We start from the raw sequence: 13,956 nt of genomic DNA on the forward strand, positions 1-13,956 counted from the left end.
GTGTACTCCTCAATGCCATCGGAAGAATCCCAGAACATATTCCAGTCTGTGCTAGTAAAACAGTCCTGTAGTTTAGCATCTGCTTCATCTGACTACTTTTTTATAGACCGAGGCACTGGTGCTTCCTGCTTTAATAGTGTAGTGGGGTGGTGTTATTTTTATTTCAAAACATTTAGATGTGTTTTTTGGGGGTAATTGTTGTGTTAGATTGTAGGGTATTTGTTTATTCATTATTTTTTCAAGCAAAGTACAAGGGAGTTGTACTCCAGTCTAGTAGGTGGCGATAATGGAACATATTGGATGCCAACCGCCGTTAAACCTCATCGAAGAAGTCACCGGATATGCTACAGAGCGAGCGGGAAGTTGAACTACAAGTACTGGCAGGAAAAATATTTTATCGTAACAAATGACCAACAGAGCAAAGACTAACTTTTCTTATGATATTTTTGACAGTCATACACTTGAAAACAAAGTACTTAGCCTGCTTACTATTTATTACAGGCACATGGCAAGCTAACACATGTACGTGATAGTATTCGTTTTTGGCGAGCTTTCTTGTAGATACAGGCAGCCAGAGCCATTTTATTTAGAATAAATAAATAGGTTACCCTTCTAACGTCGTTAGCTAGATAACCACTCGCTGGTTTCGACTAAGGTAAGGATGGGGGACAGGACCCTCCTGCGGGAACTAAAGCGGTGGGCGACTGAAGAATTTAATCTACCACCCCAAAGTCTCCCAAACGACAACTACTTTAAAACGTAGGTAACGACGTCATTCATCAATGTCCTATGCTATGCAACTTTTTTGGCCTTATTGAGCTATTCCTCTAATTGATTTTTGTTGGTAATAATTAAAATAGTTGTCTAGACAATTAAACTCAACGATTTACGATTGTTCTGCGTAATTGCGGCCTATTTGGGTGCTGAAATCAGTAGTTTTTTCGGCGTTCCCGTCTGCCAACACTAGTCGCCACATTACCATCGTGAAGTTTAATTGGTCGACTAATTGCTAGCTAGCGTTAGCTAGTTCACAGCTACAGTTTTCCATAGCGACCGTGGCAGAGTACGTTAACTAATATGGACCATCAGTGAGTTAACACAAGTATATTGTTTGTTTTGATTCAGGTTATGTGTTGGCCCAGGAGCCTCAATATGGAGATATGTCACACAACATATTTTCAATCAGAGGTGGGTATGCAGACAGGTTTTTACAACGTGTGTGTGTGTGTATACTTCGTTGGTCAACGATGACTTTTATGTAATAATGTTACTTTTCCAATATCTTGATGTAATTCCTTTCTCTTTGCAGGAATGTCAGGGTTATGCGTGGAAATCTTCAGTGGTATCCTTTGGCTTTGTTCTCTTGAGCTATGTATAACGGGTCATTTCATTGTCTTGGAGATGAAACCGACTCAATTGTCAGGGTAACTGCCTAATTTCTGACACCAATATGACACTCACAGGTTTCGTTCTATGGACATTTGTACAAGGGCATTTCCATCGAAAAGGACCCATGAGCTCCAACATGTTAAGTTCAAAGGAGCATATCAAATTGGGTGTCAAAGGAAAAGCTAAGGTCTATATTTTTGGGAAATGGAGGCATAGGTACATTTTAAAATAATTTTACATCTTAAAAATTACACAAAAGACTTTGATTTCTTGATAAACATGGAAAATGGGTCTTGCAAAACATCCACCAGAAATGGCCTCAAAACTTATCAGAAATGCATAGAAACACAATGTTGAAGTAAAGACCCCTGCCAGCTAATATCAACACTTATATTTAGTTTTGGAGAAATTGTTTACCTTTAAGTTGAAGAAATATTTCCTCGTGCTTTGTAATTCTGTCACCAAAAACCCATGCGTCAAAGTAATTTTATAATTTCTTTCCCTTATGAGGTAGGATAATGAAAGTTCACACAAGTAATGGTAGACCTGCCAATTAGTTTGTGATTTTGCTGATATTTCTTTGAATTATTAAGTGATTCAAATTTGTATTTCCTGGAATTATGCAAAAATCAGTAACGGAATGAATGCAACTGAATTGGCTACAATGGGGGAACCATAATAGTCAGAAATCACAGATGGGACAATGGCAGGTGACCCATCTTCCACTGACATACTGTTATGTTCAGCTGATAACTTTTCTTTCTGTTGTCTGGCATTTAAACCAAGTCTGGACAACCTTTCTCTCACTCTCCAGTTAATGTCTTACTGACACCTACCCGTGATCCCCCTCTTTCCATTTACTGTAACCAGCATCCTCACCCACTGAGCACTGACTGACACCGGACGTCCATGGACATCGAAATTTGGTCAGTCCACGCTGGCCTTGATGTTAACATCCACAGATGAACTGGATGAAATCTGAACCTATCATAGACGTATGTTTCACAAGTTTGGATTGCACAGTACAGTGAGTAGAGCACAGTAGAGTACAGTATATTAAACTACTGTACTGAACTCTACTGCACGTACAGAATCCTAGTCTGCTGTACTCTGTGCTGTGCTGAGCAGCACTGTCCATACTTGTGAAACATGAGAAATTACATTCATATCTAGAAATATGCATTTCTGTGTAGTACAGACCAGGGAGTCATTATGTAATTTCATTACCGTTAACGGGTGTAAATCCACTTCACTTACTGTAGTTTAAACAAAAGCGAATTATTTATTTTTTACCCCCCCATCTTTACAGTTCAATCACAATATAATTTTGGTTTAAAAAAAATCAATAGAAAGGGTTTAAAGGTTGCATGGTTGGTTTAACTTTGAAATCAGGCCTCCAGAGTGACGCAATGGTCTAAGGCACTGCATCGTAATACTTGAGGCGTCACTACAGACCGGGTTCGTTCCCAGGCTGTGTCACAACCAGCCGTAACCGGGCGGCGCACATTTGGCCCAGCGTTGTCTGGGTTAGGGGAGGGTTTGGCCGAGGGGGGCTTTACTTGGCTCAGCGCACTCTAGTGACTCCTTGTGGCGGGCCGAGCACCTGCAGGCTTATTTCGGTCGTCAGTTGAACAGTGTTTCCTCCAACACATTGGTGCGGCTGGCTTCCGGGTTACGCTGGCAGGTGTTAAGGAGCATGGTTTGGCGGGTCATGTTTCGGATGACGCGTGACTCGACCTTCGCCTCTCCCGAGCCAGTTGGGGAGTTGCAGCGATGACACAAGATTGTAATTTTATCTATGAAATTGGGGTTGAAAAGGGGGTAAAATACAAACAACTTTGAAAGCAATGGTTTTTGTTTTGCATACATCTTAAAATTAATACAAATGAGTCGATGCGTAATTCTGTTATCATGGAATTGCCCACAAGCCTTTCCTTGACATTGTGATCTCTCAGGTACAAAGTTCTACAAGATAAGGAGGTACAACAATTATTTTGAAACAATTCGCTAGATAATTTGATATACAGTGATTTCAGAAAGTATTCAGACCCGTTGACTTTCCACATGTTGGTACATTACAGCCTTATTTTACTCAATCTACACACAATACCCCATAATGACAAAGCAAAAACTGAAATATCACATTTACATAAGTATTCAAACCCTTTACTCAGTACTTTGTTTAAGCACCTTTGGCAGCGATTACAGCATCGAGTCTTCTTGGGTAAGACGCTACAAGCTTGGCACGCCTGTATTTGGGGAGTGTCTCCCATTCTTCTCTGCAGATCCATTCAAGCTCTGTCAGGTTGGATGTGGAGTGTCGCTGCACAGCTATTTTACGGTATCTCCAGAGATGTTCAATCGGGTTCAAGTCCGGGCTCTGGCTGGGCCAATCAAGGGCTTTCAGGGACTTGTCCTGAAGCCACTCTTGCATTGTCTTGGCTGTGTGCTTCGGGTCATTATCCTGTTGGAAGGTGAACCATTGCCCCATTCTGAGGTCCTGAGCACTCTGGAGCAGGTTTTCATGAAGGATCTCTCTGTACATTGCTCTGTTCATCTTTCCCTCGATCCTGACTAGTCTCTCAGTCCCTGCTGCTGAAAAACATCCCCACAGCATGATGCTGCAACCACCATGCTTCACTGTAGGGATGGTGCCAGGTTTCCTCCAGATGTGACGCTTGGCATTCAGGCCAAAGTGTTCAATATTGGTTTCATTAGACCAGAGAGTCTTGTTTCTCATGGTCTGAGTCCTTTAGGAACCTTTTTGCAAACTCCAAGCGGGCGGTCATGTGCCTTTTTACTGAGGAGTGGCATCTTTCTGGACACTCTACCATAAAGGCCTTGTTGGTGGAGTGCTGCAGAGATGGTTGTTCTTCTGGAAGTTTCTTCCATCTCCACAGAGGAACTTGAGCTCTCACAGTGACCATCAGGTTCTTGGTCACCTCCCTGACCAACGCCCTTCTCCCCCGATTGCTCAGTTTGGCCGGGCAGCCAGCTCTAGGAAGAGTCCAGGTGGTTCCAAAATTCGGTAATTTAAGAATGATGGAGGCCACTGTTCTTGGGAACCTTCAACGCCTCCCCTATCCTTCCCCAGATGTGTGCCTCAACACAATCCTGTCTCGGAGCTCTACGGACAATTCCTTTGACCTCATGGCTTGATATTTGCTCTGACTTGCACTGCAAATGTGGGACATTATATAGACCGGTGTGTGCCTTTCCAAATCATGTCCAATCAATTGAATTTACCACATGTTGACTCCAAGTTGTAGAAACATCTCAAGGATGATCAGTGGAAACAGGATGCACCTGAGCTCAAGTTTGAGTCTCATAGCAAATGGTCTGAAATACTTATGTAAATAAGGTATTAGGGTTTTGTTTTTTTATGCATCTGCAAAAATGTAAATGTTTTTGTTTTGTCATTATGGAGTGTTGTGTCAAAATAAATATTTAATCCATTTTAGAGTAAGGCTGTAACGTAACTGTGGAAAAAGTCAAGGGGTCTGAATACTTTCCTAATGCTCTGTAGCTACAGTATCAAGATTTTAAGACTGTCAGAGTTAGCATTATGTTTTCTGTGTGAACAGTGTTTTACATTACGTTATATGTATTTGTGTGCAGTTAAAAAACGTAGTGGGGCAGAGTGATGCTGCTAAGCGGCTTGAGCTTCAGGAGCTGATAGAGGAGCTGAGAGCCGAACTCAACCACCTGGACTCTCAAATCAATGGGACTGAAGCACAGCTAGCTACTGAAGGTGAGCCTTTTAACAAATAGGCCTCTGTGGGGTCTGAAATAGGCAAAGTACTGTAAAAAAAATGTTAAAGTACTGAGCTATATTGTATGCTCTAAAAAAAAAAGAAGGGAAATTATACTAATACAATTGCTCAGAGATTTTCTAACAAGTCCTATTTTCTTTCTCAAAATGGTAGGGGTCAAAATTGACACCCCTGTTTTCAATACCTTTAAAAACCTCACCTTGTGAAGATAATGTTACTGAGCCTATTTGAATTGTTTTAGTCATTTTTGATCATCTTTATCAAGGGTGTCAATACTTTTGGACCCCACTGTATAATTTGGTTTTCCACATACCACATCCTAAGTTGTTCTAGGTCTATATGTTGATGCCCCCTTTTGCTGTGACATGTTGTGTTGTAACGTTTCTTTTGTATTGAGTAGAAGAGTCCATTAACTGGAGCTGGGGAATGGTGGAGGAGAACCAATGCAGGGAGCTGCTTTTACAGGCCTTTAAGCAACGCTGCATGAAGGAGCGCCACGTTCTCTCAGAGGATACCCGCAAAATCAGTGGACACTCCCAGGTTCTGGAGCAGCTGTCTAGGTGTGCTTGCTAGAGCCTCTGTTTACCCTTACCATTTCTTAACACACTTCTACATACATTCTAATGCTGCAAACCCAGCCCAAATCCATTCTTTACTTTTGGTCTGTTTTGCAGGAAGGCAGAGCTGGAGGTGGTGTTTGGAAATGAAGCCTCCAATAGCAGTGGCGACTATCTCAACCCAACAGGAGCAGAGCCTCAGGTTCTGGTAAGTGCTTTTACTTAATCGTTTGTTGTTGGCGCTTTATATGATCTGTGATGGTTTTGTATTGGACTAATCTTATTTCTCTTCCTCCTTAGCGTAATGTGAGAGAGCTGTGTGATGAAAGACTCCTCTTCTTCCAGTCTTTACAAGAGAGTGAGCTGAAAACGGTGTCCTCCACTACCACACAGTAAGAATTATAAGATGGTTTTATATAGGAACCAGAGTTATCCATGGGATTCTTCTATTGCTAAATCAAAATTTACTCTATCTTCAGCTTGACTCGTGAACAGAGAACTGCATTATTTCAGCATTGGTTAAGTGCTGTAGAGGTAAGTTGTATTGTTGTTTGCATCTAGTTAGTGCCTTTGGAAAGTTTTCAAACCCCTAGACTTTTTCCACATTTTGTTATGTTACAACCTTATTCTAAAATTGATAAAATTATTTTTTCCCCCTCATCAATCGACGCACAATACTCCATAATGACAAAGCAAAAACATTTTTTTCTCCTAAAAAACCTATCACATGTACATAAATATTTATACCCTTTACTCAGTACTTTGTCTCGAAGCCACTCCTGCGTTGTCTTGGCTGTGTGCTTAGGGTTGTTGTCCTGTTGGAAGGTAAACCTTAACCCCAGTCTGAGGTCCTAACCTTCTCCAGAGCGCTTTTCATCAAGGATCTCTCTGTACTTTGCATCTTTCATCTTTGCCTCAATCCTGACTAGTCTCCCAGTCCATGCCGCTGAAAAACATCCCCACAGCATGATGCTGCCACCATTATGCTTCACCGTAGGGATGATGCCAGGTTTCCTTCAGATCTGACGCTTGGCATTCAGGCCAAAGAGTTCAATCTTGGTTTCATCAGACCGGAGTATCTTGTTTCTCCTGGTCTGAGAGTCTTTAGGTGCATTTTGGCAAACTCGAAGCGGGCTGTCATGTGCCTTTTTACTGAGGAGTGGCTTCTGTCTGGCCACTCTACCATAAAGCCCTGGTTGGTGAAGTGCTGTAGAGATGGTTGTTCTTCTGGAAGGTTCTCCCATTTCCAGAGGAACTTTAGAGCTCTGATAGTGTCTCGGAGCTCTACGGACAATTACTTTGACCTCACGGCTTGGTTTTTGCTCTGACATGCACTGTCAACTGGGACCTTATATAGACAGGTGTGCCTTTCTAAATCATGTCCAATCAATTGAATTTACCACAGGTGGACTCCAATCACTTTGTAGAACCATCTCAAGGATGATCAATGGAAACAGGATGCACCTGAGATCAATTTAGAGTCTCATAGCAAAGGGTCTGAATACTTATGTAAATAAGGTATTTCAGTTTTGTTTTTTATAAATTTGCAAAAAATGTTAACCATTTTCACTGTCATTATGGGGTATTGTGTGTAGATTGCTGAGATGTTTTATTTAATCCATTTTATAATAAGGCTTTAAAATGTGGAAAAAGTCAAGGGGTCTGAATTCTTTACCGAAGACACTGTACATCACGATCTGTTTCATATTTGCTTCAGTTGAGTGAGAATGGTTTTATTATAATTTTTATCTCATCAGGACTTGTTGCGATGCTATCCTCCAAACCAAGTGCTGTCAGCCTTGCAGTACCTGGCCTTAGGACAGGAAATTACATTGGAGGAGAAGCTTGCCTCATTGGATGTGGCTCGTGATGTTGCTGCATTACGGTAAATTGGTAAAATGTATTTAAAAAAAATGTAGCTGGACAAAAATCTGCATGGATTGGAATTAAAGGGCAAATGTATCTGTTTTAGGTTTCGCTACGAGAGTAATCACCTGTTAGACATCTCGAAAGAAGAGGAAGAGTTACCACCCGTTAAGAGTCTTTTACAGGTGCTTTACACACATTTCAGTTTACACTAAAATACCAACATGGGGTAAAGACACTGCATAGGCTTGAACAGTACTGTAGTTCACTGTTGCTGTTGTTGATATCTGTGTCTGATCTTTTTGCAGTCAGCCTGGGAGGAGGTGGAACAGAGTCTGATGGAACTGGCTCAAACGCGTTCACAAATTCAACAGCTGAAGACCCAGCTTCATGCCCGAAAGAATGAGGCAGAGTTGGAGCTGCTTGCCGGGGAATCTCAAACCCAAGCCCTGGCACAGTAAGTCTGCACTACAGATTGGCTTTTTCCACAACATTCACGTTTCGTCATTAATAAACATGCTCAGCCTCTAATGAGGTCATGTCAATTCATCAAAATACTCTGGTTTCTTTTCTCCCATGTTTCCCTCCTGCCCAGGTCAGTGTTTGAGCTGGAGATGCAGTGTGTGATGCAGGCAGCAGTGCGAGATGGTGTGAGAAACCAGTGTGTTGAAATGGAGCAACATGCCAGGGACAGACAGCAGGCCCTTCGCAACCTGCGGAGCCAATGGCAGAGCATCACGGACTTCAGACGGCTTGTGGTGAGGAAATGTACTGTTTTTTGCAGTCTGTATTTCTACCTTTGTCTTCCACACACAACACCACAGCATTTCACCACCTGCCACATGTTAACCTAAATAAGTGTGACACACTTTTGTCATGTTTTTCTTCATAGGACGTCAGGCAGGAACAGACTAGAGGTCTGATCAAGGGGAATTCGACAGCTAAGACTGAACTGACTCGCGTGCACAAGGAGGTAGGCCCTCTATATGCTTCTGTGTACTCTAATGCATACTGTGTAAACAGTGGCCATCTAACTATACCTGTTCCTCTCTCTTGTCTGACCCCAGATTGGCCAGTTTGTCCAGGGAAAACTGACTCCCCAGTTTGGTGAAGTTCTTTCAGCAGCCAATAGGCTTCGCAACTCTGTGTCCCAGGAGGCCAGACAGTTTGGAAACGTGTCACTAGTAACACTTGATCGCAGACTCATTGAAGGGTAAGAGCTTCCTATTTGTTGGTGTTTGATGGGTGAGTTGACATCTCCTTCTGATCATAAGGCTGACTGGCTCTCGTTCAGGCAAATGAGAAAACACTCAGGCTATCCGGAAGGCCAAAGTTAGTTATTTTAAGGAGCAGTTCTCTCTCTGTGGGTCTAACCCCAAGAAGTTCTGGAAAATGGTTAAAGACCTGGAGAATAAACCCTCCTCCTCAGCTGCCCATGTCCCTTAAAGTTGATGATGTGGTTGTTACTGACAAGAAACACATTCATTAAGTCAGGATTCCTATTTAACTCAGCCTCCTTGCCTGTCCAACATTTCCAATGCAACTAGCCCCGATGCTCCTCCCTCTTTTTTCCCCTGCACAGCTACAAAGTTTCTCCCTGCAGGTGGTCACTGAGTCCGAGGTGCTAAAGGAGCTCCTTAAACTTGACCCCCAAAAAACACCTGGGTCAGATAGTTTAGACCCCTTCTTCTTTAAGGTTGCTGCCCCTATAATCTCTAAGCCTATCTCTGACCTTTTTAACCTGTCTCTCCTCTCTGGGGAGGTTCCCATTGCTTGGAAGGCAGCCACGGTTAGTTCTTTATTTAAAGGGGGAGATCAAGCTGAACCTAACTGTTATAGGCCTATTTCTATTTTGCCCTGTTTATCAAAAGTGTTGGAAAAACTTGTCAATAATCAACTGACGGGCTTTCTTGATGTCTATAGTATTCTCTCTGGTATGCTATCTGGTTTCCGCTCAGATTATGGATGTTACTGCAACCTTAACCTGTTGAGGACAGACGTTCCGCTAGCGGAACCCCTAGCCAACAGCCAATGGCATCGCACGGCGCAAAATACAAAACCAACTAAATTACCATAATTCAGTTCTCAAACAATCAACTATTTTACACCATTTTAAAGATAAGACTCTCGTTAATCTAACCACATTGTCCGATTTCAAAAAGGCTTTACAGCGAAAGCAAAACATTAGATTATGTTAGGAGAGTACATGGACACAAATAATCACACAGCCATTTTCCAAGCAATCATATATGTCACATAAACCCAAACCACAGCTAAATGCAGCACTAACCTTTGATCTTCATCAGATGACACTCCTAGGACATTATGTTATACAATACATGCATGTTTTGTTCAATCAAGTTCATATTTATATGAAAAAACAGCTTTTTACATTAGTGATGTTCAGAACTAGCATACCCACCGAACACTTCCGGTGAATTTACTAAATTACTCATGATAAATGTTCACAAAATACATAATTCTTAAAATTATAGATACAGAACTCCTTTATGCAATCGCTATGTCCGATTTTAAAATAGCTTTTCGGCGAAAGCACATTTTACAATATTCTGAGTACATAGCTCGGCCATCACGGCTAGCTATTTTGACACCCACCAAGTTTGGGGCTCACTAAACTCAGAATTACTATTAGAAAAATTGGATTACCTTTGCTGTTCTTCGTCAGAATGCACTCCCAGGACTTCTACTTCAACAACAAATGTTGTTTTGGTTCCAAATAATCCATAGTTATATTCAAATAGCTCCGTTTTGTTCGTGCGTTCAGGTCACTATCCGAAGGGTGACGCGCGAGCGCATTTCGTGACAAAAAAAATCAAAATATTCCATTACCGTACTTATAAGCATGTCAAACGCTGTTTAAAATCAATTTTGATGCTATTTTTCTCGTAAAATAGCGATAATATTCCAACCGGGCAGCGTTGTATTCATTCAAAGGCTGAAAGAAAAAAATGGAGTAGTCTCGTGACCGCGCATCTCCAGTCTCACTGTCCCCAGGCTGACCACTTACAAATTTTGCTGCTGTTCTTTGCCCAGACAGCAGACACCCCATTCCACTTTTTGGCGGCTTTAGAGAGCCAATGGAAGCCTTAGAAAATGTCACGTTACAGCACAGATGCTGTATTTTCGATAGAGATGCAACAGAAGGACAACAAATTGTCAGACAGGGCACTTCCTGTATGGAATCTTCTCAGGTTTTGGCCTGCCATATGAGTTTTGTTATACTCACAGACACCATTCAAACAGTTTTAGAAACTTTAGTGTTTTCTATCCAAATCTACTAATTATATGCATATTCTAGTTTCTGGGCAGGAGTAGTAACCAGATTAAATAGGGTACGTTTTTTTATCCGGCCGTGAAAATACTGCCACCTACCCCAAAGAAGTTAAAGGTCCTCAATGATGTCACCATTTCCCTTGATTCTATGCAATGTTGTGCTGCTATTTTTATTGACTTGGCCAAAGCTTTTGATACGGTAGACCATTCCATTCTTGTGGGCTGGCTAAGGAGTATTGGTGTCTCTGAGGGGTCTTTGGCCTGGTTTGCTAACTACCTCTCTCAAAGAGTGCAGTGTATAACGTCAGAAAATCTGCTGTCTCAGCCACTGCCTGTCACCAAGGATGTTCCCCAAGGCTCAAACTTAGGCCCCACACTCTTCTCAATTTCCATCAATAACATAGCTCAAGCTCTCTCATCCATTTATATGCAGATGATAGTCTTATACTCAGCTGGCCCCTCCCCGACAAAGCTTTCTTAGTGACCAACAAGCTTTCTCTGCCCTTAACCTCGTTCTGAACACCTCCAAAACAAAGGTCATGTGGTTTGGTAAGAAGAATGACCCTCTTCCCACAGGTGTGATTAAGGTAGTCACATCATATGCGTACTTGGGAGTATGGCTAGACGGTACACTGTCCTTCTCTCAACACATATCAAAGCTGCAGGCTAAAGTTAAATCTAGACTTGGTTGCCTCTATCATAATCGCTCCTCTTTCAACCCAGCTGCCTAACTAACCCTGGTTCAGATGACCATCCTACCCATGCTATATTACGGAGACGTAATTTATAGATCGGCAGGTAAGGGTGCTCTCGTCCGGCTATATGTTCTTTACCATTCGGCCATGAGATTTGCCACCAATGCCCTTATAGGACGCATCACTGCACTCTATACTCCTCTGTAAACTGGTCATCTCTGTATACCCGTCACAAGACCCACTGGTTGTTGCTTATTTATAAAACCCTCTTAAGCCTCACTCCCCCCCCATCTGAGATATCTACTGCAGCCCTCATCCTCCACATACAACACCCGTTCTGCCAGTCACATTCTGTTAAAGATCCCCAAAGCACACCCATCCCTAGGTTGCTCGTCTTTTCAGTTCGCTGCAGCTAGCAACTGGAACGACCTGCAACAAACACTCAAACTGGACAGTTTTATCTCAATCTCTTCATTCAAAGACTCAATCATGGACACTCTTACTGATAGTTGTGGCTGTTTCGCGTGATGTATTGTTGTCTCTACCTTCTTGCCCTTTGTCTGTTGTCTGTGCCCAACAATGTTTTGTACTCTGTTTTGTGCTGCTACCATGTTGTGCTGCTGCCATGTTGCTACCATGCTGTGTTGTCATGTGTTGCTGCCATGCTATACTGTCATCTTAGGTCTCTCTTTATGTAATGTTGTGTTGTCTCTTGTCGTGATGTGTGTTTTTATCCTATATTTTTATTTAATTTGTTTTTAATCCCAGATCCTATCTCCGCAGGAGTCCTTTTGCCTTTTGGTAGGCCGTCATTGTAAATACAAATTTGTTCTTAACTGACTTGCCTATTTAATTAAAATAAAACATTGTTTTTATTAATTTGTCTGGCTGAGAAAAAATGCTCAGAGGGTGATTTTTCAGATGGATAAGTTCTGTCATCTGCTATATATTTCAGCGAGCAGAGAATTCCAGCTGCGTGGTTGTCTATCCATCGCTTGCATTCCTCACCCTTCCACAATCTGTGTCAAAGCATGGCTTTTCCAATGTACAGGGTGAGTCCTAACAGATTATTCCATGACCATTTATGCACCTAGAGGTTTGCTTTTTGCTCTTATCCTGTTGTTTATTTATATATTCTGTCTCTGTTTCTCTGCCAGGCCCCTGAGGAACTGTACTCACAAGCTCTATCCCAGCATTTGGAGCTTCGCTTTCTGCGTCGTTTGCGGCAATTTCACTCCTCCTCTTTAGCAAATGTAGAGAAGCAAGGAGCGCTGCTGCCTGCACCTGACCAACAAGGTACAGGTCTTCTATAGAGTTCAAAGCTGCAAACTAACAAATGGGATAGCTAGATGCCGTTCAATCAGACTCCAATCAAACTGTATCACTGCTCATTACCTGGTTAACAAAGGCAGATTATTCAGTTTTACATGTCTGACTGATATCTTCGTCTCCCTTTAATCTCCCTTTTCTTTATTTCTTCTTAGCCCTCCTGCTACGTGTCCTGGAGGAAGACAAGGAGCTGCTTCAGTCTTTGTTACCCAGGGTTTGGGAGCTCACCCAGTGCTGCTCACAGGGCCTTTCTTACGGGAATCAAGTTAAGACTGCCATTTCCTATTGGTAAGTGTTCCCATCAACTCTTTCTCACATAGAGCTCCCTTGTATTAAACCTCAATATTATTCACCAGCTAGACTATTGACAATTAATTTGTTTGTTCTGTCTGTGCAGGTGGGATCAGCCTGCTCAGTTTGCTCTGCCTGACATACGCAAGGGGGGACTGACTTTTCAGCAGTGGCTACAGAGGTGGAAATTTGCAGCCAAGGCTTCTTAATGAGTTGCATGGAAAATAGACAAGTGCATAGATGGACAACAATACTTGTCTAAAACTACAATTTTATTCCCACTAAGGTTAATTTACTATATTGTTAGATTTTCACATCTCATTTTTGCCAAACATGCCATTCAATGTACACTACATTGCCAAAAGTATGTGGACACCCTTTCAAATTAGTGGATACGGTTATTTCAGGCACACTCGTTGCTGACATGTGTATGAAATCGAGCACACAGCCATGCAATCTCCATAGTCAAACATTGGCAGTAGAATGGCTCGTACTGAAGAGCCCTGTGACTTTCCAAAAAGTCAGTTTTTTGCCCTAGGTTGCAACACTCACTACCGATTTCCAAACTGCCTCTGGAAGCAATGTCAACACAATAACTGAGCATCGGGAGCTTCATGTAATGGGTTTCCATGGCCGAGCAGCCGCACACAACCCTAAGATCACCAAGAGCATTGCAGAGCGTCGGCTGGAGTGTTGTAAAGCTCGCCACCATTGGACTCTGGAACATTGGAAACACGTTCTCTGGCGTGATGAGTCACACTT

At 42.3% G+C, this 13,956-nt stretch overlaps 1 protein-coding gene across 6 annotated transcripts; it reads left to right on the top strand.

Annotated features, from left to right (window-relative positions):
• The first annotated feature begins 363 nt into the window (after nt 1–363).
• On the top strand, nt 364–13,714 carry LOC115192479 (HAUS augmin-like complex subunit 5). Of its 6 annotated transcripts, none has more exons than XM_029751037.1 (20): nt 364–759; nt 1,126–1,188; nt 1,310–1,342; nt 3,345–3,369; nt 5,008–5,140; nt 5,563–5,722; nt 5,837–5,927; nt 6,020–6,111; nt 6,199–6,253; nt 7,477–7,604; nt 7,692–7,770; nt 7,894–8,042; nt 8,181–8,343; nt 8,478–8,558; nt 8,653–8,798; nt 12,343–12,375; nt 12,530–12,626; nt 12,732–12,870; nt 13,059–13,191; nt 13,301–13,714. In XM_029751037.1, exons 1-20 carry the CDS (start codon nt 662–664, stop codon nt 13,401–13,403), a joined length of 2,001 nt encoding a protein of 666 aa, XP_029606897.1. In that variant the 5' UTR covers nt 364–661; the 3' UTR covers nt 13,404–13,714. The 6 variants fall into 6 exon arrangements, with proteins under 6 accessions (XP_029606897.1, XP_029606898.1, XP_029606899.1 ...); XM_029751038.1 differs by having other exon boundaries at nt 12,358–12,375; XM_029751041.1 differs by having other exon boundaries at nt 687–763.
• Nucleotides 13,715–13,956: the final 242 nt, after the last annotated feature.

Source organism: Salmo trutta, chromosome 4, assembly GCF_901001165.1.
Source record: "Salmo trutta chromosome 4, fSalTru1.1, whole genome shotgun sequence".
Taxonomy (NCBI): domain Eukaryota; kingdom Metazoa; phylum Chordata; class Actinopteri; order Salmoniformes; family Salmonidae; genus Salmo; species Salmo trutta.